Source organism: Xylaria bambusicola (assembly GCF_022495145.1).
Source record: "Xylaria bambusicola strain CBS 139988 unplaced genomic scaffold F5B22scaffold_24, whole genome shotgun sequence".
In the NCBI taxonomy this organism is placed as follows: Eukaryota; Fungi; Ascomycota; class Sordariomycetes; order Xylariales; family Xylariaceae; genus Xylaria; species Xylaria bambusicola.
Window position 1 is genome coordinate 357,390 of NW_025953577.1, and position 22,154 is coordinate 379,543.

The 22,154-nt window shown below is 48.2% G+C and overlaps 8 protein-coding genes across 8 annotated transcripts; 2 read left to right on the forward strand and 6 right to left on the reverse strand.

Annotated features, from left to right (window-relative positions):
* Positions 1-1,023: 1,023 nt before the first annotated feature.
* On the forward strand, positions 1,024-3,121 carry F5B22DRAFT_609250 (major facilitator superfamily domain-containing protein). Its single transcript, XM_047975130.1, has 4 exons — positions 1,024-1,553; positions 1,650-2,153; positions 2,225-2,366; positions 2,449-3,121. Exons 1-4 carry the CDS (start codon positions 1,129-1,131, stop codon positions 2,845-2,847), a joined length of 1,470 nt encoding a protein of 489 aa, XP_047830287.1. The 5' UTR covers positions 1,024-1,128; the 3' UTR covers positions 2,848-3,121.
* Positions 3,058-5,526, reverse strand: F5B22DRAFT_211299 (phosphoglycerate dehydrogenase). Its single transcript, XM_047969685.1, has 3 exons — positions 5,181-5,526; positions 4,787-5,134; positions 3,058-4,622 (listed from the first exon to the last, which is right to left on the reverse strand). The coding sequence occupies exons 1-3, from the start codon at positions 5,326-5,328 to the stop codon at positions 3,268-3,270; spliced, it is 1,851 nt and encodes a 616-aa protein (XP_047830288.1). The 5' UTR covers positions 5,329-5,526; the 3' UTR covers positions 3,058-3,267.
* A 1,994-nt stretch (positions 5,527-7,520) lies between these two features.
* On the reverse strand, positions 7,521-9,119 carry F5B22DRAFT_636825 (Glyoxalase/Bleomycin resistance protein/Dihydroxybiphenyl dioxygenase; the record flags this gene model as incomplete). Its single annotated transcript, XM_047977344.1, has 6 exons — positions 7,521-7,696; positions 7,831-8,104; positions 8,237-8,688; positions 8,791-8,819; positions 8,907-8,976; positions 9,047-9,119. 6 exons carry the CDS (start codon positions 9,117-9,119, stop codon positions 7,521-7,523), a joined length of 1,074 nt encoding a protein of 357 aa, XP_047830289.1.
* Positions 9,120-9,730: 611 nt separating this feature from the next.
* F5B22DRAFT_647177 (calcium/proton exchanger) lies at positions 9,731-11,606 on the reverse strand (the record flags this gene model as incomplete). The annotated part of the gene is made up of 7 exons (XM_047978831.1): positions 9,731-9,841; positions 9,894-9,979; positions 10,031-10,142; positions 10,196-10,687; positions 10,740-10,973; positions 11,032-11,243; positions 11,312-11,606. 7 exons carry the CDS (start codon positions 11,604-11,606, stop codon positions 9,731-9,733), a joined length of 1,542 nt encoding a protein of 513 aa, XP_047830290.1.
* Positions 11,607-14,222: 2,616 nt separating this feature from the next.
* F5B22DRAFT_647178 (glycoside hydrolase family 81 protein) lies at positions 14,223-17,102 on the reverse strand (the record flags this gene model as incomplete). Its single annotated transcript, XM_047978832.1, has 6 exons — positions 14,223-14,233; positions 14,312-14,736; positions 14,815-14,903; positions 14,965-15,266; positions 15,319-15,463; positions 15,525-17,102. 6 exons carry the CDS (start codon positions 17,100-17,102, stop codon positions 14,223-14,225), a joined length of 2,550 nt encoding a protein of 849 aa, XP_047830291.1.
* Positions 17,103-17,610: 508 nt separating this feature from the next.
* F5B22DRAFT_211753 (uncharacterized protein) lies at positions 17,611-19,285 on the reverse strand. The gene is made up of 3 exons (XM_047969688.1): positions 18,959-19,285; positions 18,119-18,891; positions 17,611-17,952 (listed from the first exon to the last, which is right to left on the reverse strand). Exons 1-2 carry the CDS (start codon positions 19,083-19,085, stop codon positions 18,176-18,178), a joined length of 843 nt encoding a protein of 280 aa, XP_047830292.1. The 5' UTR covers positions 19,086-19,285; the 3' UTR covers positions 17,611-17,952; positions 18,119-18,175.
* On the reverse strand, positions 19,286-20,663 carry F5B22DRAFT_211714 (DnaJ domain-containing protein). Its single transcript, XM_047969686.1, has 2 exons — positions 20,374-20,663; positions 19,286-20,301 (listed from the first exon to the last, which is right to left on the reverse strand). The coding sequence occupies exons 1-2, from the start codon at positions 20,507-20,509 to the stop codon at positions 19,487-19,489; spliced, it is 951 nt and encodes a 316-aa protein (XP_047830293.1). The 5' UTR covers positions 20,510-20,663; the 3' UTR covers positions 19,286-19,486.
* A 1-nt stretch (position 20,664) lies between these two features.
* On the forward strand, positions 20,665-22,154 carry F5B22DRAFT_211806 (cytidine deaminase-like protein). Its single transcript, XM_047969689.1, has 3 exons — positions 20,665-21,590; positions 21,640-21,895; positions 21,967-22,154. Exon 1 carries the CDS (start codon positions 20,950-20,952, stop codon positions 21,478-21,480), a length of 531 nt encoding a protein of 176 aa, XP_047830294.1. The 5' UTR covers positions 20,665-20,949; the 3' UTR covers positions 21,481-21,590; positions 21,640-21,895; positions 21,967-22,154.

The window sequence follows — 22,154 nt, forward strand, 5'->3', positions numbered from 1 at the left end:
TCGAGATCTGCATCGCAAGATTTAGGTGTTACATAATCTACGCATTAGATGAATGAGCCACTGATCTAATCACAGGGTCGAGCTAGTGCTGGTCTCTTTCAGTATTAGATACGCCGCAGACGTACACGAAGGCGAGATGCCAGACCAAGCCAGACTTCGACTAACAGACATTTGCGTAGAGATTAGTCACATAGAATGATGTCTGAGTGTGGATAAGGACTAAATAGCGAAGGCGTCTTAAAGCGTGTTTGGTGTTTGTTATTTTAAAGATCGAGATTGATCAAGTGAGACAGTTGAGCAAACAAGCCCTATTTACGCCAGGAAGAAAACTTGGGAATATGAGGGGATTCGCTCGATATGAAGCCAGTAGCACATCTGAGCATCTGTCATGATGACTGCACTCACTGATTGTACTAACGAGTGTAAAATCATAAGCAGAAAGAGTGGTTAGTTAGACTTTCGACTAGTAGAGCTCCCCGATGTTTGCTCTTATAAGTCGCAAAGGAATTTACCTTCCCAGGTACCTCGAAGAGAGGCGGAAGGAGATGCCATACAACACTGAGAATTCGCTGGTCGTCATCAGCCTAACGATTAAGTTGGCGCTCATACCGCTCTGTATACGGGAGATTTCCGATGGCTATGGTACTACGTGCTTAACTGCGGCGATGAGTTTGAATATATTCAAGAAGCCCGTGGGGTGTCCGGGTAGATCCGGGGCTTCGACAGGGTGCAAGTTAAGTGGGAAAGATACCCAGAATATTGCACGAGATGCAGCGCACATGCTTATATGAAACACGAAGCTGACAATTTGCTGACCTGCCTCTCCTAGAATCTGACATTTCTTCAGAGGCTTTTGAGGAAGACAGGTCTCAACGCTTGCGTTACGGCAGCCGGGCCCTAGGGGCCTCCTTCCGCCGATCTCGTTGACGAAATACCCCGGACACTACCTAACCTTACTTAGGTAGTTAATTTAGGTATAAAAGCATACCGTTCCTCCCTGAACATAACCTCAGCACCGCTTGACTACCTACCTACCTACATAGGTAGGTAATCTTCAGGGTGCACTGTTACAAATCAGCACTTCCAACACGAGGAATCGAAGCGTCTGGCGTAGAATATCTAGTCGCCATGTCAGATGATACTGTTGATTTCGATCCAGCAAGAGCGCTGCCTGTTCAGAAGAAATCCATTGCAAACAGCGTGCTCTCGGAGCTCGGCCTCATCGCTCTATGGAACTCTCCGCGCGACGTCAAGCTACTATGTGCGCAGCGGTATGTGCGTGCGGTAGGGTACGGCTTATCGACACTGATTCTCGTCGCCTACTTAGATGCCTTGGGCAACAACAAGACGGAGATTGGATTTTTCATGACACTGACACTTGTGGGGGACACATGCATCAGCTTCTTCCTGACCTTGTTCGCCGACGCCCTAGGACGCAAGGCCACGCTCGCTCTTGGGGCTTTACTCATGGCTGCTAGCGGTGCCGTCTTTGCCTTGTTCGGCACGTACTGGATCTTGCTTATTGCGGCCATAGTGGGTGTCATTAGCCCTAAGTAAGCAAGGAACTGCTTGTTTCTCATCCAAGCGTAATCTCGGGCTCTATACCGAGCAGGTTTATTTATGACGGCCTTTCTGATTATAGAGTATAGTGGTAACGAAATTGGCCCTTTCCGCGCCATTGAAGAAAGTATCATTGCACACCTCACTGTACCTGACATTCGAAGCGATCTATATGCCTGGTATAATCTATGTGGATTGGCCGGCGCCGCTTCAGGTCTTATGATATCCGGTTGGGTCTTACAGCTCCTCACCGAAACTCTCCACTGGGATCTGATGAAATCGTATCGTACTATTTTTCTCGTATACGGTGCTATAGGCGTATTCATGCTCTGTCTGACTCTCATATTGTCTCATTCCATCGAGTCGGAAAAGCGACAGCAGAAGAAAATACAGACCCCAATGCGAAGAGATGAAACGACGCCTCTATTGAATGGCGAACCTGGAGACAGGGATCAGGCAGTCCCCTCAGAAGCTGAACCAAAAGGGGGGCTCCGAGTACTTCTCCCTAATATCAGCAGAGACAGTGCGCCTATTGTCATAGTTCTGTGCTTTCTTTATGGCCTCAATGCTTTTGGGTCGAGCGTAATTCCTCTGTAAGAGACAATTAGGATCTCTCTCACTCATGGTCCGCAACCCAGAACGAGCTAACTGACCTTGCTGTCAGATCTTGGACCACATACTACTTCCAATGGCGATTCGATGTGGAAAAGGGCCAATTGGGCAGCATATTCTTTGTGTCACAGATTCTAGCTGCAATGTCCATGATTGTAGCTTCATCTATTTCAAAACGTTTGGGTAATGTCAAGGTACGCTTCCTCTATCTTGTCTAATTCTATTAAATTACCTTAGACCCTACCTTGTTTGCGCTTAAATCTCTAACGCCGATAGACGATGGTCTTAACACACCTTCCTTCTCAATTTTTCCGGGCTGTAATCGGGTTGCCTAACAATATGCATGTCGCGCTTTTACTCTATATACTACATGCGTCAACGAATTATATGAGCACCGCGCCACGATCCGCATTGATTGCAACCCTCGTACTCCCCGAAGAGCGGACAGCGGTAATGGGGACGCTGAACGTGGTTAAGACCGCTGCTTCGAGCCTCGGTCCCACCATTACTGGCACCCTTGTCGACCACAACTTGTTTTGGGTTTCGTTCTTGTTATCCGGCTCTTTGAAAGCTCTATACGATATTGGCATGTTAGTATTCTTCAGACAGAAGGAGAGAGAGAAGAGTGAAAACGAACAGAGTAGGATTCGGGAACAGGAGAATCAAACGGCTTAGCCCCTATTTCGTTGACGCATATGCGAGCCATCTGAGGAGCACTGATAATACTGATCTAGAGAATAACCTAGCAGCCACATGTGAACTTTCCTACTATGTGCATTTTCACTTTTTCGCTCCTTCCATCATCTTTTCTGCCGAGGTAGCCAGAAACATAGCGTTATTGAATGGTGTTGTGAGACAGTTGGCAATGCACAGCTATGGAATAGTTCTGTTCGATACTAATAAATCATAGTAGGGCGTCTGCGTGGTGCACAGGCAGTTACTAGATCAGGTATTCAAGCCTTCCACAAATCATAATTCAGGCGTAATATATGTAATCTAGGGACATGAAATATTTTGTAAGATTCTAACTAGAGATTACTTCGAAAAGTGCTAGTCTAGCAAACGTGAAGGTACCCTTTTCAGACCTCCCAGCAATCACAGCTGGACCAAACTCACATTTAAGATACCTTCGGCCGTACGCAGGTCCTCCATCACTTGTTTTGTGACGTCCCCACCTACACCTAAAATCATGAGCGCTTCATCCCCCTTTTTCTTTGAACCCCCTTCCGAGACAGAGGCTTGGGCTTGTTGGGAGTCATCGTTGCCATTGGGGGCATTAAGATCAGGCTGTTTCCTCTCTAGGTCTTTAGTCCCATCCTGCCCAGCTTTCGACCGTTCCAAGTCTAGACTTGCAACTTGCATGAACCGAATGTTGATGCCATGACGCCCAAGCACAGAGCCCACGCCGCCAATCTTCCCAGGCTCGTCGAAATTATGTAGAATCAGCAATGTCCCTTCAGGTATAAAGTTGGCGCTGAAGCGACCGAGTCGGGAGATATATACGTTATTTGCGGAAACGTATCCCTCGATCACCTGTCTTCCGATGTTGATATTTTCAGTCTTCTCGTGATTTAGCTTCTCGTCTTCAGTAGCGACAGCCCTCAGGGTTACAGAACTCGCATATACTGAGTTCTCCTTGCCACCTCCTGCTCCGCTGTGCGCGTGTATCTCACGAATGATAATCCCCTTCTCGCGAGCCACGGCCATGGCATTAACAATGTTCACGTGTCTGCCCGCAGTGTCTGAGAATGGCGATACCAAGCCCCTGATGAGAGCTGCGAGCAAGGGGCGTGAGTTCGACACACCAGCTAGGTCACCGTGATAGACTAGCTCAAAATGCCCGGCCCCGACTCCCACACTCCTTGAGAGAGGAGAAACGAAGTGCTGCGTATATAGTCCCCCCATGCGCTCGATCAGTTTTGCATAGGGTTTTAGAGCTCGGTATTCTTCAGGGAGGATAAGAGGTGCATTGACAGCCGACGTAGGCAGTTCCCCCCGCAGCACTGCCGCAACTTGCGTACATACGTCAACGGCGACGTTCTCTTGGGCTTCCACTGTACTAGCTCCAAGATGTGGCGTCGCAACGACTTTCTCGTGACGGAGCAACTCCCAAGCAGGCGTATTCTCATCCGGCGGCTCTTTTGTGAAGACATCTAGTCCAGCGCCCGCGATCGTGCCTTTGTTTAGTGCGTCTAGTAACGCCGCCTCATTGTACACACCGCCGCGAGCAACATTCAGCACGCGCGCGGTCGGTTTCATAAGCTTGAATTCGGCCTCTCCAATTAGGTCCAGTGTTGATGCTAAGAGTGGCGTGTGGATTGTCATGAAGTCGACTTCTGGAAGCATATCCTGCAACCGCGGAACCAGGCGCTCGACACCGGTTTGTCGTGCGAGGTCTGGGTTGGCATATGGGTCAAATGCGATGACCTTCATACCCAATCCGATGCACACTATAAAACAGTTTCAATATGGGTTGGAATTCTTATGATGAGATGGGAACCCCCAAAGGTCTGCGGGTGCGTGCTGCGCGTCAACCCCCATAGCGCCGACATTAAGTCATTCACTACTCTAAATCGAGAGGAAATCAATAGATCGCAAGTCAAATTGTACTTACTCCTTGCAACCTTCATTCCAACCTTTCCCAATCCCACAATTCCCAGAGTTTTACGGCCGACCTCGACACCAACAAGCTTGCCTCTCTCCCACCGTCCTTCTTTCGTCGTACGATCTGCACGCCCGACGTTCCTCGCCGTAGCTAACAGTAAAGCGACTGTGTGTTCCGCTGCAGCGACGATGTTACCGGCTGGCGAATTTACGACAATGATGCCTCCAGCCGTTGCGGCCTCTACATTGATATTGTCGACGCCAACACCTGCCCGGGCCACGACGCGCAAACGAGATCCCGCTGCGCTGAGCACCTCAGCCGTCACTTTCGTCTCAGAACGCACGATAAGAGCGTCGACTACTTTATTAGACTTCAGTAATGCCAAAGTAGGAGGGAAACATACTTTGGGGGATTAGTGTGAGCAATTCCTCCGGGGACAAGCCCTGCGGACGCGAGTCGACCTCATAGTCTTCAGAGAGAAGGGCTAGCCCATCCACGGATACCTTCTCAGGTACTAGGATACGGGGCTTGGGATTAGCCACAGTAACCATTTTCCTTGCCCTTATTCGTGCAACAACGCTTTACTAAGAAGGTTTGAAGCGTTGGTTTTGCCAGCTGACCAATCGTTTGAAGGTAGACTTGGAGAGAAGCAATAAAGCAGAGACGGGAAAGGGGTATGCGAGCCTTTGCTTCGTGATTTAATTTGGTTTTAAATGGCCTGAAGTCGCGTTCTAGATTGTATCAGATCTCGATTCCCGGGTGACATAGCTAGAGAGCACAGGAATTGAAGACCAGTGAGGAGTGAGGAGAGACAAAGACACGAGCTTGCGTCGTTGTAGCTCAATGAGGACAAAAGTTCACTAACTCAACAGACACTGGACAAAGAACGGATCTTCAGGGAGCAGGAAGGACGATTATGACATGTTGATATTACACACTGTTGCTCCCCTACGTATTACTGTCTCTTAGTAGGCTACTTGACATTCCTCTCCGCAGGAATGCATGCGCAATCTGAGAACGGCACCAACTGACGTCGGCCACAATAAGCAAGCAGAGGCGAGATGGCAGGATAAAGCACAACCAATGGAGATCGCCCTTCCACACTGAAATAGATCCGGCAAATCCAGTCGACCGCGCCAAAATCCATCCCAGACAGGATACAAAAACACAGAACCGCCTCCAGATGCAGGTGAGCAGATGACCGTGAAGCCATACATAGCATAGGAAATAAGGGCTAGACTCGCATGCGCTGTTTGCTGTGCTGTACGTCAGAGACGGGCGCTCTGTTGGTTGGATCTCGCCATGCGAAGACTGCCCTCGCGAGGTCATCGCCAAGGCACATACCCAATCACGTTCTGGAGACAACGGGGACTAGAGACTGAGGCTTGAGACAGACACGCAAGAACCCCTCTCCAACTTCCCCTCCCCCACGAGATTTAGGTACTAATGCAGAACCCGTGCAGCATCTTACCCCGCGGATTGCAGCATTTCCGTTTCCATGGTAGGTTAGGCAAGGCAGTAAAACGCGACACCTCATCCGGGGACACACATCCGCCTCTGGACCGCACCCGATGGACGGTCTGAGGTAGGATTCAAAGCATTTAGACTGTAGCGAATTAGCCTACTAAGGTATTCTCGCAGGGGCACCCAGTTTCGACATATGTCGATCAATATAAGTCTTGAATATATACTTTGCTCTGGCGACTAAGTCTGCCCAAGCTCTCGAGTTCTCGTCGGGTTGGATTAGCTTGACAGTGGCTTCCCGCCGGCGGAATATCCCATAAATTAGAAACGTAGAATTGTATCCACGGCGATCTATCGGGCTCGTCTTGTATTTCGTGTTTAATCAAGTTTGGTAGTTTTTCAAGAATCTGGAACATTGGATGCAGCCCGTCACCAGGTTTTACTTGGCGATGCTAGCGAGCGTTGCCAAATAGTCTTAAATAGGATTAGACGTCACGAAAGAGAGAACGTGAATAAGGAAGAGCTATTCAGATCAAATGCGCAAGATAGTACATCTTAAGAAACCTAGATTAGTCAATTCATTTTAGAGTCCTCACATTCTTGTCAGCTAGCGACGATACACCTTATGCGGCCAACATATCGGCAACTCATGTAAATGCGCGAAGCAGTACCCACAAACTAGATAATGAAGAAGGATACTTTTCAAAATCTAATCAATCAAGTAGGTTGAATTAACTGATTGCAAAGGAACACAGACACAAAAAAGGAACCTCCAGTAAACCGCCTCAGCTCTCATTTCTTTATCTCAAGGCTATGGCTTGCGGCTATGGGAAGTTATGAGGTGAGATGAGCCATTAGACGATGCAAAGAGAGCGAGAATTAAAACGATTATTCCGAATGTCTACGCATTAACGGGGTAATGCGAGCGAAAGTCCCGCTTATGATATGCGACAATGTCGTAGCCTCTTTCCAATCATGGACAAACAATTTCATGACGTATCGACTTTGATAGTATCTCGGATGGCTAGTAATCCAAGTCATGAGCATCGACCATGTTCTTAATACTCGGAGCCTGACAAAATATGATTCAAACTGTGATTTCGGCCCTATATTCCTTCACCCCTAATTCATTTTCGAGCGAGCGATTACATATCCAATGCCCTTTGAATATTCGAAGCATCAAAGTTGAGACGATTGAAATTCTCGATGATCAATTTTCCTAACTTGAGGCAGAACTATGCTCCCAGGAGATTAAGAAAGAAAAGACACAGAAAATGCCTTAGAAGTTATCCTTACCAGCGAACCGTTCGTTCTGTACGATCTCTACCCAATACCCATCCGGGTCCAGCAGGAACGCAACGTTCTTCATCCGACCATCTGTGAGCCTCTTCTTCCAGTTCACCTTGGCGTTCTCAAATCGTTCGCATGCGGCATCGAGGTTGTCGACAGAGACACCTGTGGAAGTCCGTCAGCTAGAATACTAACACGGCGTTGTCCCATCCTTTCCGCATCAAGCCCCCCTTTACTCGGATGTAACTACGCAGTAAAAAAGGTACCGGAGAAACGAAAGAAAGAATTGTAAAACTCACAGATATGCCCGAAGCCCTGCGGCTGGTCATTTCCATTATGGTAACTGAAACCCTCGTCCTTCTCGGTGCCGTAATTCCACGTCAACTCCAGCAGACCCTCCTTGAGCGCCGTGAATCCGTCCCCGGACACGCCTTCGGCGCCCGGGTAGCCGAGGAAATACAGGTTGAACCCGGCGGCAGACTGTTCGACAGTGCGGAAGAGGGTCATGCCGAGCGTCTCCTGGTAGAACTTGAGAGACTTCTCTGCGTCTTTGACGCGGATCATGGTGTGGTTCTGTACGGGACGAGTGAAGCGGGGAAAAGTTAGTAAAGCTGAGGCAAGACGTGCGTGGGATATGTTAAGTGCCAAAGGGCAAAGGGAGAGAGAGAGGAATAGCGTAGCAGCAGAATTGAAATCATCACGAACCATGCGGTAAGTACTCGGGTCTGTGGCCGCATTCTTCTCCTCGGGATCATCGGCGCCCTTGGAGCCCTTTCTCTGCGAGATGATCTCGACCCAGTATCCATCCGGGTCCAGCGCAAACGCGATATGCTTCATGCGCCCATCGGTGAGTTTCTTCTGGAATTTGTAGCCGGCGTCCTCGATGCGCTTGCACGCCGCCTCGATGTAGTCGACGGAGATGCAGACGTGGCCGAAGCCGCGGTGCGGCTCCTTGTTGCCGTTGTTGACGGTGAAGCTCTCGTCATTCTCGGTGCCGTAGTTGTGCGTCAGCTCGATCACGCCCTCACGGTCGAAGGTGCTGTTGCCGTGCGACACCGCCGAGGCCCCGTCGTACGCTAGGAAGTAAAGGTCGAACTTGGCTTCGGGGAACGATAGCTTCTTGATCTGGGTCATGCCCAGAAACTCATAGAATTTGACTGTTAAATGATTTTGTCATTAGCCGCAGATTTCGCTTGGCTATGAGGAAGTGACACAAGTCAATGGTGAAGAGAGAATTGATTCGCTTTATAGTGACATACGAGACTCCTTGGGGTCTTTTACTCGAAGCCTACGGTAGCACACACGGGCGCGCGTTAGCCTCCCGACTTCCCGATTTGTTTGCTGGAAATCCTGTGTGGGCAATGATGGTATTTACATCGAGTGATTGAACTTATAGTTCTTCGTATCGGTTGCCGTCGCCATGGCCGCGAAGTGTCGACGTGTGTCTGCGTTGGTGAATTTAGCGAGCTATATCTACACCCATAAGAGGAGCTGACTGGCTTAGATAGAACTTACATGCAGACTGCGCAAAGGGTCGTAGCACTGAAGATGAGAGTCGAAGTCTTGGTAGAACCTGGAGCATGTACATTGAGCACCGATTTTCTACGGCCAGAGCTCCAAGAGAACCAATATAATTACGGGATCACCCCGCGCGGGAGGTTCACGCAGCCCCGCGATAGCTCGACTTGTGCCATCATCACCACCCCCACTCCGGAAGCTGTCGTGGGTCTTGGGATAAAGTTGATCCTTAGTCTTAGTGTTCAGCCTTCGTCAATATGTGCCCTAGACGTCTACTTGTTATATATTGGTGCAAATCATCCAAGAGAGGAATGCTCCCAAAGACCAATTGCTAGATCGAGCTGTTTCGACTGCGCTGTTCTGAATTCTCAAAACCACATAATGGAAATCGTTAGGTTACTATATTTATTCAATCCCTACTTACCGATATATAGCGAGCACACCCCGTTGCGCCAATTCCATGTACCAGAATCCCCTTTTGTTTGAAAACCATATAGCCAAACCAGGCAACCAGTTATTTTACAAGTGTAGACATACAAAATTAGTAGTGATTGAGAAGACTATCAACTTAATTAAGCTGCAGTCCTTATTTCTCTATGAGCTGTGGAACCCATGAAAAACAGCATACGCCAGCTCTAATATCAAAGGATTCACGACAACACCTTGATTCATGTGACGGTCTTAAATAGGAGTGGTCGTAACCACTTCTCCAGAGGCGATCTGATTGCCGTCGAAATATCGGCTCGGCGTTACAAAGAATGCAATTGCGATGATGACATAAAGACTCATCAACTAGTGAATATTAGCCAACAAAACTCAAGCAACGGATCAGCTAACAACATACCATAGCACCCTCAAGGTAATTGGACTTTCCATCTTGGACTGTGTAGATGACAACCAGAACAGCCAATCCAAAGGAAACAGTTTCAACTGGACGCGTATTAGCCAGGTCTAACATAAATCTTGCTTGAGGGTACCTACAGGTCTCGAAATGTAGATCCATGTCGCGGTCCATGATCCAGCCGAGAACTACCAAAAACGGCGTCACAAACAGAGCAATCTGGATACTGGAGCCAATAGCAACGCCCATTGCCTAGAGCCAATTAGCGCAACCCCCAGAAATGGCTGATGTGGAACAACACTTACAAGATCCATCTTGTTTTTGATAGCGACCACCACTGCCGTGACGTGTTCCGCAGCATTGCCAACAATAGGAATGAGGATAAGACCAATAAAGCTACGACTGATTCCACCTCGCTCCACGAGAGAGTCAATGCTTTCAACCAAGTAATCAGCACAGATGGCGACCAGAATAGTAGTTACGATCAAGACACCACCGGCAGACCAAGGACTCATGACTGCCTCCTCCTCGGACTCCTTGTGCTGTCCATGGTGCCCGGCTACGTCAGGGTCGGTCGTCCTCGCTTCATCCTGTTCTGCTTCTGCTCCCTCGATTTGCGCTGGTCCAGCTTCTATACCAGCATTCTCGTTGCCAAATAGGTTATGATGTGTCCGAAGTTGGAACCAGAGATAGAGGACGTAGATGAGTAGGAGGATGATGGCAGTGCCTCGCGAAAGTGACAGAGTAATTTCTCGTCCATCTTTCGCATTGTCACCCCTCATTACGATCATGAACAACTGGCAAAAAGTCAGCGCAATTCAATCAAGGGAGTATGCGAAGGGTCCCTACAGCTCCAGGAAGAATTATGGACGCAGCCGACAGAGTCATAAGGGATGCTGTTGTCTGAGCCGTAATAGACGCGAATTCTTGTTCCATTCCCCGATTCTGTGAGTCTTTCATATTGACAATACCACCAAAGAAGAAACACATGCCCATAACTAGCAACAGGTTGGAGAGGATGGAACCGATCATGGACGACTTCACAACTTCGATCTGGCGATCGCGGAGTGCGATGATGCTAACCTATAAAATATGCCATTAGCAAGCGCGGGCTGGAAAATCGAGACTGGGTTCCACGCACAATCAATTCAACCGCATTTCCAAAAGTTGCGTTCAGAAGTCCACCTAAGGCTTCTCCTAACTTGGCGGATATCTGTTCCGTGGCGAAAGAAAGCACAGCAGCTAGCGGGATGATCGCGAAGAAATTTATCACGAAGACAGCTATGGGGTCCCAGTGCGTCTTTCCTGCAACGATACCAATTGGTACGGCAAAAAGAAGGATATTGACCGGGCCTGACCGAGGAGTATCAGCACATCCATGACGCAAACATCGCCTTGTCGGGGTCTCAAGGGTTACGAACTACTCAGGAGCGTGGCTTTTGTGATATGCCACACATGCGCAGGGTATTTTACCCACGGCTTTGGGCTGTCGCAGCCAGGTGTATCCTTCGAATTGAAGAAGAACTCCCATGCCAGACCGCGGTGTTTCGCGCCACCGTTCTGGGAAGGCGAACTGCCGTTTCCGTTTACAAGAGGCGTGCGCTCATCTGGCATTCCATTGCCATCGTGTCGAGCCTGGGTATCGTGGCCGAACATACCCCAAGTGGCTTTACGCATTTGGTTCTGGAAACTTGGTAGGGCTGTTTGGCGATCCATCGCATCACATCATTAGCGGACGACACGCGCTGACGAGAAATGGCGACACAGCGTTGAAACAACGGTTGCGATCAACACCATAGTCGGCGGGATATTGACGGAAATTAAATTGAAACGGGAGAACAGAGAAAGAACGCTCGATGCCTCTCGAAGAACAAAGCGCACGATGAAGGCAGACTCGAGATGGGCAGTATAAAAGCTTAGCCCACAACGGCGTGATAGGGATAAAAGGGCAAGCGTGTGCTCGAGACAAGATTGAACTTAGTGCATTTTGCCGCCGGTGTACTTACAATGAGCCATTCTTCGGGACGAACACTGTAAGACAGGATACAGGCGGCCCCGGAGATTATGTTTTAAGGTTCCTGGTGACGGGCTTCACAGCCGGAGTCTTGGGGGCTTTGCTTGTTTGGGCTCAGGTTCTTGATCCTTACTTCTCACGCTATTGTCACGTCAGCCCAAAGTGAAACAACCATGTAATAGGAATTTCAATTAGCGGGCCAAGGAACAGCAAAGAGGGCTGTGTGCGCGTGCTTGAATCGCGAAGAGGGGGGGATTTGGGGGGCACCGCTCTGGTTCTGGGCCAAAGGAGCAGGCTACCTTGAGCAGGAGGAGCAGCTGATGGTGTAGAGACAGATAGGAGGAATTGACTGACCGCTCTCGCGTGTTCTGATTCCTGGACTACCGGTGCACTACGGTACCTGCCCAGTCAGTCCTGGTATACAGCTACTACGAAGTATGCAGCGTAGGTAGTAGAATTGCAGATAATCCGAGGCGGTGCGCTTCTTTGGTAAATAGGCAATAAAAAGACTAGCGGTACATACCAATGATCCAGCTCCTTGCTTAGTATGTCATGGATGGGATGTTGAAGTGTTGGGTCGAATAAAGCGACTTGGCAGAGGAAAGGTCGACGATAAATGATGTCCATCAACTAACTACGTAGGCGCCTAGTTATGTACAGTAGTAGGTAGCGACTGGTTCGAAATAACTTGTTGGTAGTCTCGCAACAGAACTAACTAGCTATCTAACACACTACCTAGGTATCCAGGACGCAGAAAAGGCGTTCTGAAACACAAGCTGTGATGTCAATGACGAGACCACTTGGATACTTGGAAGTAGGAGTATGTAGATTACCGTAATGTTCTTGGTTCTTAGCTCGAGTAGTTCTTGGTAAGGTACCTATGTAGGTACCTGTACCTCTGACCAGTCTCTGACCATCTACCGTACATCCTGGCTCCATAGGTACCCACCTACACTACCTACTGTAAGTAAGCGCAACCCAATGGTGACAGATGGCTGGGAGCACCTTTTGCGCTGCTTGTCACCACAAACTCACTGTGATAGGTAAGTACCCACACTACAAGCTTTGCCCCATCCCTGCGCACTCTAACCCTCTTCGGGTTTAGTCTCAAAAGGTTCTGACGCATTCAGCAAAACGTGGCATAGGGATCTTTCTCCGGAGCAGCTTGGCCTGGCTAGTTTTTGCATTCTTGAATTCAGATGTCAGGGGAGCTTAAGCTTGGGCCGCCTTGACACCCAAGAGCTTCCAAGTACGGGGTCCATCGAACGTCATATCTATGAAGGAAAACATGAAGCGATTCCAATTGGGTGTTGGCCAATGGTGTTCGGGTATTTCAAAGAGCCACATATGCAGGATGCCAGGTAGAGCAGTTCGAGTGCTACAAATCAAAAAGCAAGTTTGAATCCCGTCACAATTGCACATTTGCGAATATGAGTAGCGACGGTCTATCACACCACAGGGAGCGGTGCCAGATGCCCGCCAAGAGTGGCTGTGTCGGGCGAGGAAGAGAGGCCTCCGACTAAAAGCTGGTGAGTTACTTACGGAGCAAATCCCACTCTGCCGCGCTTGAGGTAGTACAGTAATCTTGGCAGCGCAATCTCATCCCTGCGACATACATACTACTAAGTACATCCATACATCCAGGTATGTACCCTAGCAACGAAATAACGAAATAACATCGCTTAACCTAAATAGGCACCTACTATACGAAATACTCACCTAAGTTGACTGAGTCGAGAGTGCATACTCTATCGATAACAAAGGGGAATACCACTCTGATTCCCCGCCAAGCGGGCCTAGACCGAGCCAAGCAGCGAAAACAATAACGTCATTTAAGTAGGTAGGAGTGTTCGACTGACTAAGTAAGGTAGAGAACATGCAATGGGCACATGAAGAACTTTGATTCCGCCCATACTATGTACACACGTATGTAGGGAACGCAAGTGAGGGGTAAGTGTTCTGTTTATGTATTCAAGTCTTCTTTTGTGGTGTAACATATCTCTAAAGGGGAAAATGAGAAGCAAGTCTAAGTATTTCCAAGTCCATCCCAATGCCGTCTTCGGTGTACCGGTATCCTCGATGTCAATGTGTCCATTCTGTGATGACACCTGCTCAATGTACTACGGTCTATAACAAAATAGCAAAATAGCAATTCATCTGCGGTCGTGTCATAATATCCTTGTCGTCTATCGTCGTTGCCGTTATCATTTTTCGATCGTACAGAAAATCTATAATGTGCTGAAGTAATGTCGAAGATGTTCGTCGTCGAAGGGAAGTATCATCCGCTGCGATCAGCCATAGCAACCACCTATCACCTATCACATGAAAGCTTCTCGCAGCATTAGTAAAGCTCCCATCTCCGATGGATTGGACATCATTAGCAACAATTGTTGTCGGGACAACTTACCAGCAGCATATGCCTGATACCATGTGAGTGATGCGCCTCCATCCAGCCAAGCAGGGTCGAAGCTCTTGTCGGTAAAGAACGTCCACGCTGCCTTCGGGTCGATGGTGGCCAGATTTCCGTACAGGATGCTCTTCCAACCACCCTCGACCTTGTCCGCGCGACCTTTGTCGAAGAATGCTGCCCACTCTTCCTTGACGAAGTCGGCCGGCCGCGTGAACTTCGTGCTTGGTAGCAAGGGGAGCATGTGGATGCCTTGCACGTACTCAATGTTCGCCCCGAAATACGTCGTGTGGTCGCACTTGTTCTCAAATAGAATCCCCGCTACCCTGTTGCCTATATACTTTTCTGGCTGTATTTTGTTTTGCGTTGTATAGAGGTAGTATTGGTTCAGTGAGCGCGCAATGATCGATAGCATGAGATTGCCGCTATGTAGAAGTCAGTATTCATTGGTTAGTTGTTCCTTGGTGACAAGAAAGTGGCAGAGAGTGAGTGGTGAGAATTACCGGGCCTCCATGTTCGCGTCTTTGATGGTTCTTCCCCACATCTTTATAGCATAGGCTGCCATAGCATCTTCTGAACTTGACTCTTGATCCTATTCCATGAGGTCAGCCTCTATGGTTCAGTAGTAAGTACTTGTAGAGCTCCCCGCATACCTTTCCATCAAGAGTTTCGTATAATCCATGTGCCCAGCTATGACCATGGTACCAGTCAAAGTTCCGTGATACGGGGAAATACCTGTCAGCAGTGGAGGGGTTGGCTACATCTCTAACCAATGTGTTGATATATTCGACATTCTCTTTCGTTAGCCAAGAGGGGTCAAGGTACCCGATGACCGCCGCCGCATAGATGAAGTAGCCATAATGAAAATGATGATCGTTGTAGAATGTATTGCCAAAGTCAGCGCCATTGTTCCCTGTCTTATATGAAGCGGAAGAGACAAGCCCACCCCAGGCAGCTTCATCCTGTTAGCCCGGTTTCTTATTCGACACCCAATCAAGATCACTCACATTCATAGTAAAGGGGGAACTGCTGCTTGTTAGTAATGAACCGCGCGAAGGCTGATTTCAGCTTTTCTAGTCCGGCTTGTGCCATCTTCGGGTTTTTTAACATGTTGTTCGCAGTAAAGCAGATTGCGGCAAATTTGGCCAAAGCCTATAGAATTAAGTTCACTCAGTATTGTGTAAGCATTGTGGTAGCTGGGAATACCACTTACTTTGCCGCCGAAATACATTGAATCTTGGTTCGACTGTTGATCAACATTCTGAGACAGCTCTTTCAGCGCAACGGGAGTGATGGCTTTTGTTGCGGAGTCCGAGAGTTTATCTTTAGGGCCTTGAATGGGATCCCAAGGAGCGAAGCCCATAGAAACTGGCATTTTTGGTTCGATCATCGTCCATGAATCTGCAACCACTGCCTTTGCCATGCCCTTTGTAGTGGTTTGCAATTTCACCGTGGACGTCGCTTTGGCGGTAGCAGTATCAAAAGATTCGTAATGATGTGGCAAAGCGTACATCAGCAATTTGACTTTTGAGAAACCGGCTTTCTGATATTGGAAGGTGTATGTTCCCTTTGACCCTGAGGACGTACCAGACAGTACCATTCCTACAGGGTAGGCTCCAGCAGCCGCATCTATTATCGACTCAGCATTTTCAGGGTCCTTTGCAACCTGGACAATCCCTCGGAAAGGTTTGCCAGCCTTGGCCACGCGGTTGTCGAGCACCGTGAGATCGAAAGGGTCACCTTTTTCAGAATATCCATAGACATGCCAGACTTTTCCGTCGTCAAGATGGAACGTGTACTTGGTAACACCCGACTGAGGGCCTTTGGCTGACCTAGTGACGGTTTTGAAAAGAACCCCAGTTTCAATAACAGGCGTGCCACCGTTATATATTGCTGTCACAAAGGCCATGCCCTGCACCAAAGGGAAGGTGATAAGCGACTTGGACTTCGAATCGGCATGCAGATTTATATTTGCCGAATGGGAGCTCATGTTGTCCGTAGTTAGTGAAGTCTTAGAGCCAAGTTCAGACGCAGAGAGACACAAAGACTGGATCCCAATAGGATTCAGAAAGTATTTCGCGGCCCCTGTTTCTGGTTGCGTCTCCCCATAAACTCTCTGGCTCGCCTCCACGTGCGAGATCGCGATCCCCCAGCTGGATGTAGATCCCTGACCCTTGGACCATGCTAGGGAATATGGATGCACATAAGCGGGGGAGTTTTGATTGCCGAGGAAAAAGTTGGCATAGAACTTGTTGGTGCCATAAGGTCCAGAACCCCTTATCCCAATTCGAGGTGCGGGATGATCTTTCCGCTCTTCAAAAATCTTCGAGGGCTTTGAAGTTGCGATAGGAGTTCCAAATATGTTGGACGACACTGGGTCCGTTGGCTTAGTCGGCTCATTTGACATCTTGAGCGTACACTCAGCGTACTCAAGCAGAGCGGTTGGACTCGGAATTGGAACCGTGAGGAGAGGAATTACACTTGCTCGACCACCAGTTTCTAAACTTGTAACAACAAAACCTGCTGTATTTGCGTTGGAGTCCACATTAGGGGCTGGTACCTGTATGATAGCTGACGAAACTGTAATTGTGCTAACATTAATAGATTGATAACTCTCGCGGTTAGAGTTTATTGCCGTCGAATTAGGATAATATCTTTGGAGATACTGGTCTTGTGATGGAGATGCTCGTGCATAGGGAGCTTCGACTTGTTTACTGACCAATGGTGAAAGTGGAATCGACCGCACAACTGTAGGATGCTGAAGAAGAGTTAGTATCCAGATCAACAACATAGTCACAAAAGAAAGAGTGGAAATGGAGGGGAGTAAGGGGAGGGTTAGAGAAAAGTAGAATATTTCTATAATTTCCGGCGGTGTCGCTATTATTCAAAATGTTGTGACTCATGAAACGCTGCTCAGATCATGCTACGAGTTGTAAATTGTCGACAGGGGAAGAAACCGAGAACAATGATATAAATGTCAAAGCAATGTTCAGCGACGAGCGGCTGCCAGACGCTTTGTATGAAACGCATCGTACGGCCTGGCCGAGCCCGAGGAATGCGCGTTGTCTGCGAGGTGATGGCCTCATTGCTCTAGCCAAGTCGTGGCCACGAGCTAAGCACATGAGGTCTTGATTCAGTTGTAGGAATGAGGTGTCTTAAATGATACTGAAATTCCCTACCTGTTTGTAAACAATACCAAACGAATGTGGAATAGAAATTAGGGTTGGAATGAAAAGAACATAATAGATATATAGAAGGGTGACGGCCACGCCGGTTGAGGTACTGTATTTGACGAGAGGGTCTAGTAGGAGCAGAGAAGATGTGAGAATGCGCACGATGTTTATGAGGATATTTGTTACGTTTGCTGTTAAATGGGAAATCTGAGATCGCTACGGAGAGACGCTTGCACCTGCTTTGTCAATTAGTGTTGGAATGAGACTTCCATGATTACTCGTTCTAGGTTATGGCCTTGCGAGTAGGTGTTTCTTTATGAATCTGTTCTGATCTTATCATTCGCAGTGGTTAGTAATAACAACCCAATCGCGAGGGGGAGATCTAATGTTTTAGCGCGTAGGTATCTTGAATTGGAAATGATGTGAGCCAGAGAAACTTCGTGTGGTCAGTGCGACGGATGCCCGGTTCTAGGGACGTTAGCTGGTAACTCAGCAACCAGAATGAAGAATCAACCGTTTCGAGCGACTTTAAACAGAAGAGGAAGTTTAATAGAGCGTTCATAACTCTGTTTGTATTCAATATTCCAAAAAAGACCAGAAACTCGTAGGTGCGTAGTTGGAGCATAGATAATACCTTATGGGATTTAGATATAGGTTAAGCACATCTCCACGATTAGGAAAGCAACTGGGATCATAAGCCCAGGGCGTCATACTTATCCTTGTTACCAATCCTTGCGCTCAAGCTCTCCACCCTAGCAGCTTTTGCAGCCTTAACTGAGGTGCCGCCGACGCTGTTCCTAGGCGCATGTGTCTTTCCAGTACCGCCCTCCTCAGGGCCATCAGCATATATCACAGCTTTCTTTTTCTTCCGCTTCTCATCTAGTTCAGGGGCCTCCGATTGCTGTAGCTTCCGGCATCTTCGTATTTCTCTATCCTTGAGTACCCATGGCTGGCTCAGTTTATTGCGGCGGAACTCTCGAATCTTGTCCCAGAAAAGTACTTCTTGAGTCGTGGACAAGACTTCCTTTGCCGTGTGAATTTGTATCTGCTTTTGGCCTCGGAATTCCTTCACACTTCCTTTGATCTCTAGGACCATGCCTATATCAACATCCATTGGGAGTGGTGCCACAGACACAGCATTTATCGTCCTAGTTTCCGCAGTGTTGGCTGCATTGAGTGTTTTCGAGGCAAGGGTTGTTGGCTCGCTTGCCTTGGCCTCGGTGGTATCGCGACGATTTATCTGGCCATTTTTGGTGACTGGAACTCGTAGGGTACACTCGATGCACTGCCCAGTGCTATCGTCAACGGTGTAGACTTGGTGGCCATAATAGTGGTCAATCGCGACTACGACCCCTACGATTCTCACCCATTGAATGGGGTGATTTAGACAGAAGAAAACATTTATATCTGTGTATTCGGGTTAGACTAAATTAGTCCCAGGGATTTTGAGGGATTGCGATCATTTCTCACTAACCTTCAAAACCTGCTCGCGACACTAGGCCAGCAATGTCGATTGCGCGCAAAGGACACCACGCATTGATAGTTGGCGATAGGTGGAAGCAGTACTGGGGATAGTAAACTAGCGGGCCAGCAGTTGTCATCGCATTTTGTAGATAACGACGCTTTTAGAAGCGAAACGTCTGGATTAAAACTGGGAAAGACTCTGCCTAAAAATGGTTGAACAGGATAAAAGTGATTTACATAGTAGACGACGCGACGTAGCAGTATTCAAGTATGGGGACAGCTGCCCCGCACCAGTAATAGGCACCTACGCAATGCCTACTCTGCCAGTCACAAGGGAAGAAAAGCAAGCGGGAAACAAAAAATAAAACGAGATGTATCATGATCTTTGCATTATTCACCATATTCATGCATTCATTGGATGCCTAATGCCTGAACGCCCGACCGTACCTTGAGTTACCCCCGCCCCTGACCAGGAAAAAAAAAAAAAAAAAAAACGCCACCGAAATTTAAACCAACCAAGCCCGCCATACCACAATTCTTAATTCCTTTTTCCTTTCTTCAGCCTTGCCGCTGCTGCCTGGAATGCCTCTTCTGAAGGCTCGCTATCCTCAAGACGACGCTTTTTCTTTTCTTTCAATCTAGCCGCAGTGGCCTCAAAGGCTTCTTCTGAAGGTTCAGTTTCCTCTACACTTCGTTTCTTCCCCTTCTTGCCCTTTGCGGGCGTAGCGCCGTATTTTGCCGCTAGGTTGTCGAGGAAATTTTCACGTCCCTGTTGGTTTCGTCGAATGAGAGCTGCAAGATCATCCTCAGATGATCCCTTCTTCTTTCCCTTCTTGTCGTTGAAGAGTTTGTCGTGAATACCCAGTTCCTTTGCGTACTCTTCGGCTTCCGTAGCCTCATCTTTGGCTGCTTTGATGCGTGCTTGTCGGGACTTCTTACTCTCTTTAACATATGCTTTGAACGCGGGAACATCCTTGCTCGCGATTGCATCGTCAATTATTTTCCGGAAGCGTTCATCGTCTTTGAGAACGTTGCTGAGCATGACTGTTTCGTAGATCGCATCCATATCACCTTCGTGCTCTTCGTAGGCGACGAGGATATCGTCACGTTCTTCGTCGGAACCTTTATACCTTGCTGCAAACTTCTCAATTGCATCGTTAGATATCGCATCGCGGAATTGCTCGCGATAGAAGTCCGACCAGCTGAAGCCATCTGAATCAACTATGGATTCCGAGGTCGAACCAGTTTCGTCGTAGCGCTTGCGCCGTGTAGGATCTGAAAGTACAGCGTATGCAAAGGCAATAGATTGGAAGGTCTCGTGCGCATTCTGCTTCTGGTCCTCGGATACTTTGTCTACCAACCACATATCTGTCAGATCTGAAATAGAGCATCGTCATGTATCATTAAAAAGCCCGTCTTACTTACCTGGGTGGTTTCTCAAGGCAAGCTTCCGATAAGCCGACTTTACCTGATCTGCTGTTGCGGTGCGCTCAAGGCCAAGCACCTCGTAAGGATTCACAATATTGGGCGGCTCGCTATCGAGATCGTCGGATGCGTCCATGATGAATGGACAAGAAAAATTATTGCAAACCGAGGATTGATGATGAACAAGGAGCGGTGCGCGTTTTCTGCGCAGTCACATAATTCAGATGAAGCTGCAGGTTGAATATGAAGATAGTTATGAGGAGGACTCGTGACAACGCGCATGATGCGCGTTACAAGCAACGCGCGTAGGTCTCTAGCGGTGCCAATTAATCAATGGGTCCACTTCACCGAACCTACCTACCTAACTATAGTAGGTATCTCCCCTACAGTAGGTACCTATATCGCGGGGCAGCCTACTGCGGGGTAGTTGAAGCTCTCCACTACCTATGAGGTACATGTAGGTACCTACTTGGTCAGATGGTCCACTGCTTGAGAGCTGCTGGAGGGAGGATTGCCCACAGGCTGTCTCAATAGCTTCTTGCTTTTGCTCATCATGCTGCCTACCGTACCTACATAATGGCCGAACTTATACAAGATTTGATTCCAGAGATCACAGCAGGGGACCATGAGGCCTATATGAGGCTGGCTCTCTCTCTCGCAACCAAATCACCCCCCAAACCCACCAACTACCGTGTGGGTGCCGTCATGGTCGATACAGACACAAACGAGGTTCTCGCTACTGGTTATACACTGGAGCTTCCGGGCAACACTCATGCAGAACAATGTTGCATAGAGAAGTTGACTCGGAAATATAAAGCTACTGGAACACATTTGGGCGAGGCTCTGCCTGGCGCCGTTGCCCTCTACACCACAGTGGAGCCTTGTTCGCAACGGCTGAGCGGCAACACAGCCTGCGTCGATAGGATCCTCTCGGTTGGGAAGCGTATCAGAACGGTCTACGTCGGCGTGCAGGAGCCCGACACCTTTGTTACTGGGAACTCAAGCCGGCGGAAGCTTGAAGAGGCTGGTATCCAAGTACAATTGGTCGGCGGATTGGAAAAGGACATCTTAGAGGTTGCAACTGCTGGACATACGACACAATCTTGATGGATTGAATCGACAACTACATTATAGTTTACATGGCATAGCATCGAAAATTAACTTCTGTTTAAAAATATAGACTCAAAGATGTCTTCGAGCAATTCCGGTATTCCTAGGTACCTTACCATTTAAATTCTCTTCTTGTGATAGCTAACTGAAGGGCAGGCAGGTATTATATTCTAAAAAATTAAGTGAAACCTTGAAATCAATTATATTATACAATCCAAGTTCAATTAAAGTTAGAGATAGCTTCTCAAATCAATGGTTAGCTATTCTCTTGATCGGTTTGAATCCTCCCCCCCTCTTTACCCTGGCTGCCTGCAGTTCGATAATCTGGAAGTAGGTACCTAAAGCACTGCTTGTCTCCTCTAGCTACGTCCTACATGGGCACCTAAAGCCCGGCTTTAGTCCCTTACTTTAGGTACGGTATCCCTAACTTACTTTCCTACCTACTTGCTTACCTACATAGTACTTACCTACTTACCTATGTAGGTATCTATGCGTCCTAACGTCCCATACAGCGCTGCAGCCGCTCACGTACCCACCTAAGTACTGTGTAGAAGACTCAGGTGTCTTTTGGTGCGCTGTCCAACACGCCAGCTACCTAGGTAGGCTGGAGGTACCTTCTCCACCAACGTGGCTATCCGCAGTAGATAAAACATGCCAGCAGCCGCCTGTAT

What these genes read in the sequence shown, in the direction of transcription:
- F5B22DRAFT_609250 (XM_047975130.1), top strand. Translation starts at nt 1,129, where the DNA reads ATGTCAGATGATACTGTTGATTTCGATCCAGCAAGAGCGCTGCCTGTT. An exon ending in GTGGGTGTCATTAGCCCTAA is followed by an intron (nt 1,554 to 1,649) that starts GTAAGCAAGGAA and finishes TATAGAGTATAG; the next exon opens with TGGTAACGAAATTGGCCCTT. An exon ending in GGGTCGAGCGTAATTCCTCT is followed by an intron (nt 2,154 to 2,224) that starts GTAAGAGACAAT and finishes CCTTGCTGTCAG; the next exon opens with ATCTTGGACCACATACTACT.
- F5B22DRAFT_211299 (XM_047969685.1), bottom strand. Translation starts at nt 5,328, where the DNA reads ATGGTTACTGTGGCTAATCCCAAGCCCCGTATCCTAGTACCTGAGAAG. An exon ending in GCTCACACTAATCCCCCAAA is followed by an intron (nt 5,135 to 5,180) that starts GTATGTTTCCCT and finishes CTAATAAAGTAG; the next exon opens with TCGACGCTCTTATCGTGCGT. An exon ending in TGGAATGAAGGTTGCAAGGA is followed by an intron (nt 4,623 to 4,786) that starts GTAAGTACAATT and finishes ACTGTTTTATAG; the next exon opens with TGTGCATCGGATTGGGTATG.
- F5B22DRAFT_211753 (XM_047969688.1), bottom strand. Translation starts at nt 19,085, where the DNA reads ATGACAACTGCTGGCCCGCTAGTTTACTATCCCCAGTACTGCTTCCAC. An exon ending in GTCGCGAGCAGGTTTTGAAG is followed by an intron (nt 18,892 to 18,958) that starts GTTAGTGAGAAA and finishes CCGAATACACAG; the next exon opens with ATATAAATGTTTTCTTCTGT.
- F5B22DRAFT_211714 (XM_047969686.1), bottom strand. Translation starts at nt 20,509, where the DNA reads ATGGACGCATCCGACGATCTCGATAGCGAGCCGCCCAATATTGTGAAT. An exon ending in TGCCTTGAGAAACCACCCAG is followed by an intron (nt 20,302 to 20,373) that starts GTAAGTAAGACG and finishes TGTGGTTGGTAG; the next exon opens with ACAAAGTATCCGAGGACCAG.
- F5B22DRAFT_211806 (XM_047969689.1), top strand. Translation starts at nt 20,950, where the DNA reads ATGGCCGAACTTATACAAGATTTGATTCCAGAGATCACAGCAGGGGAC.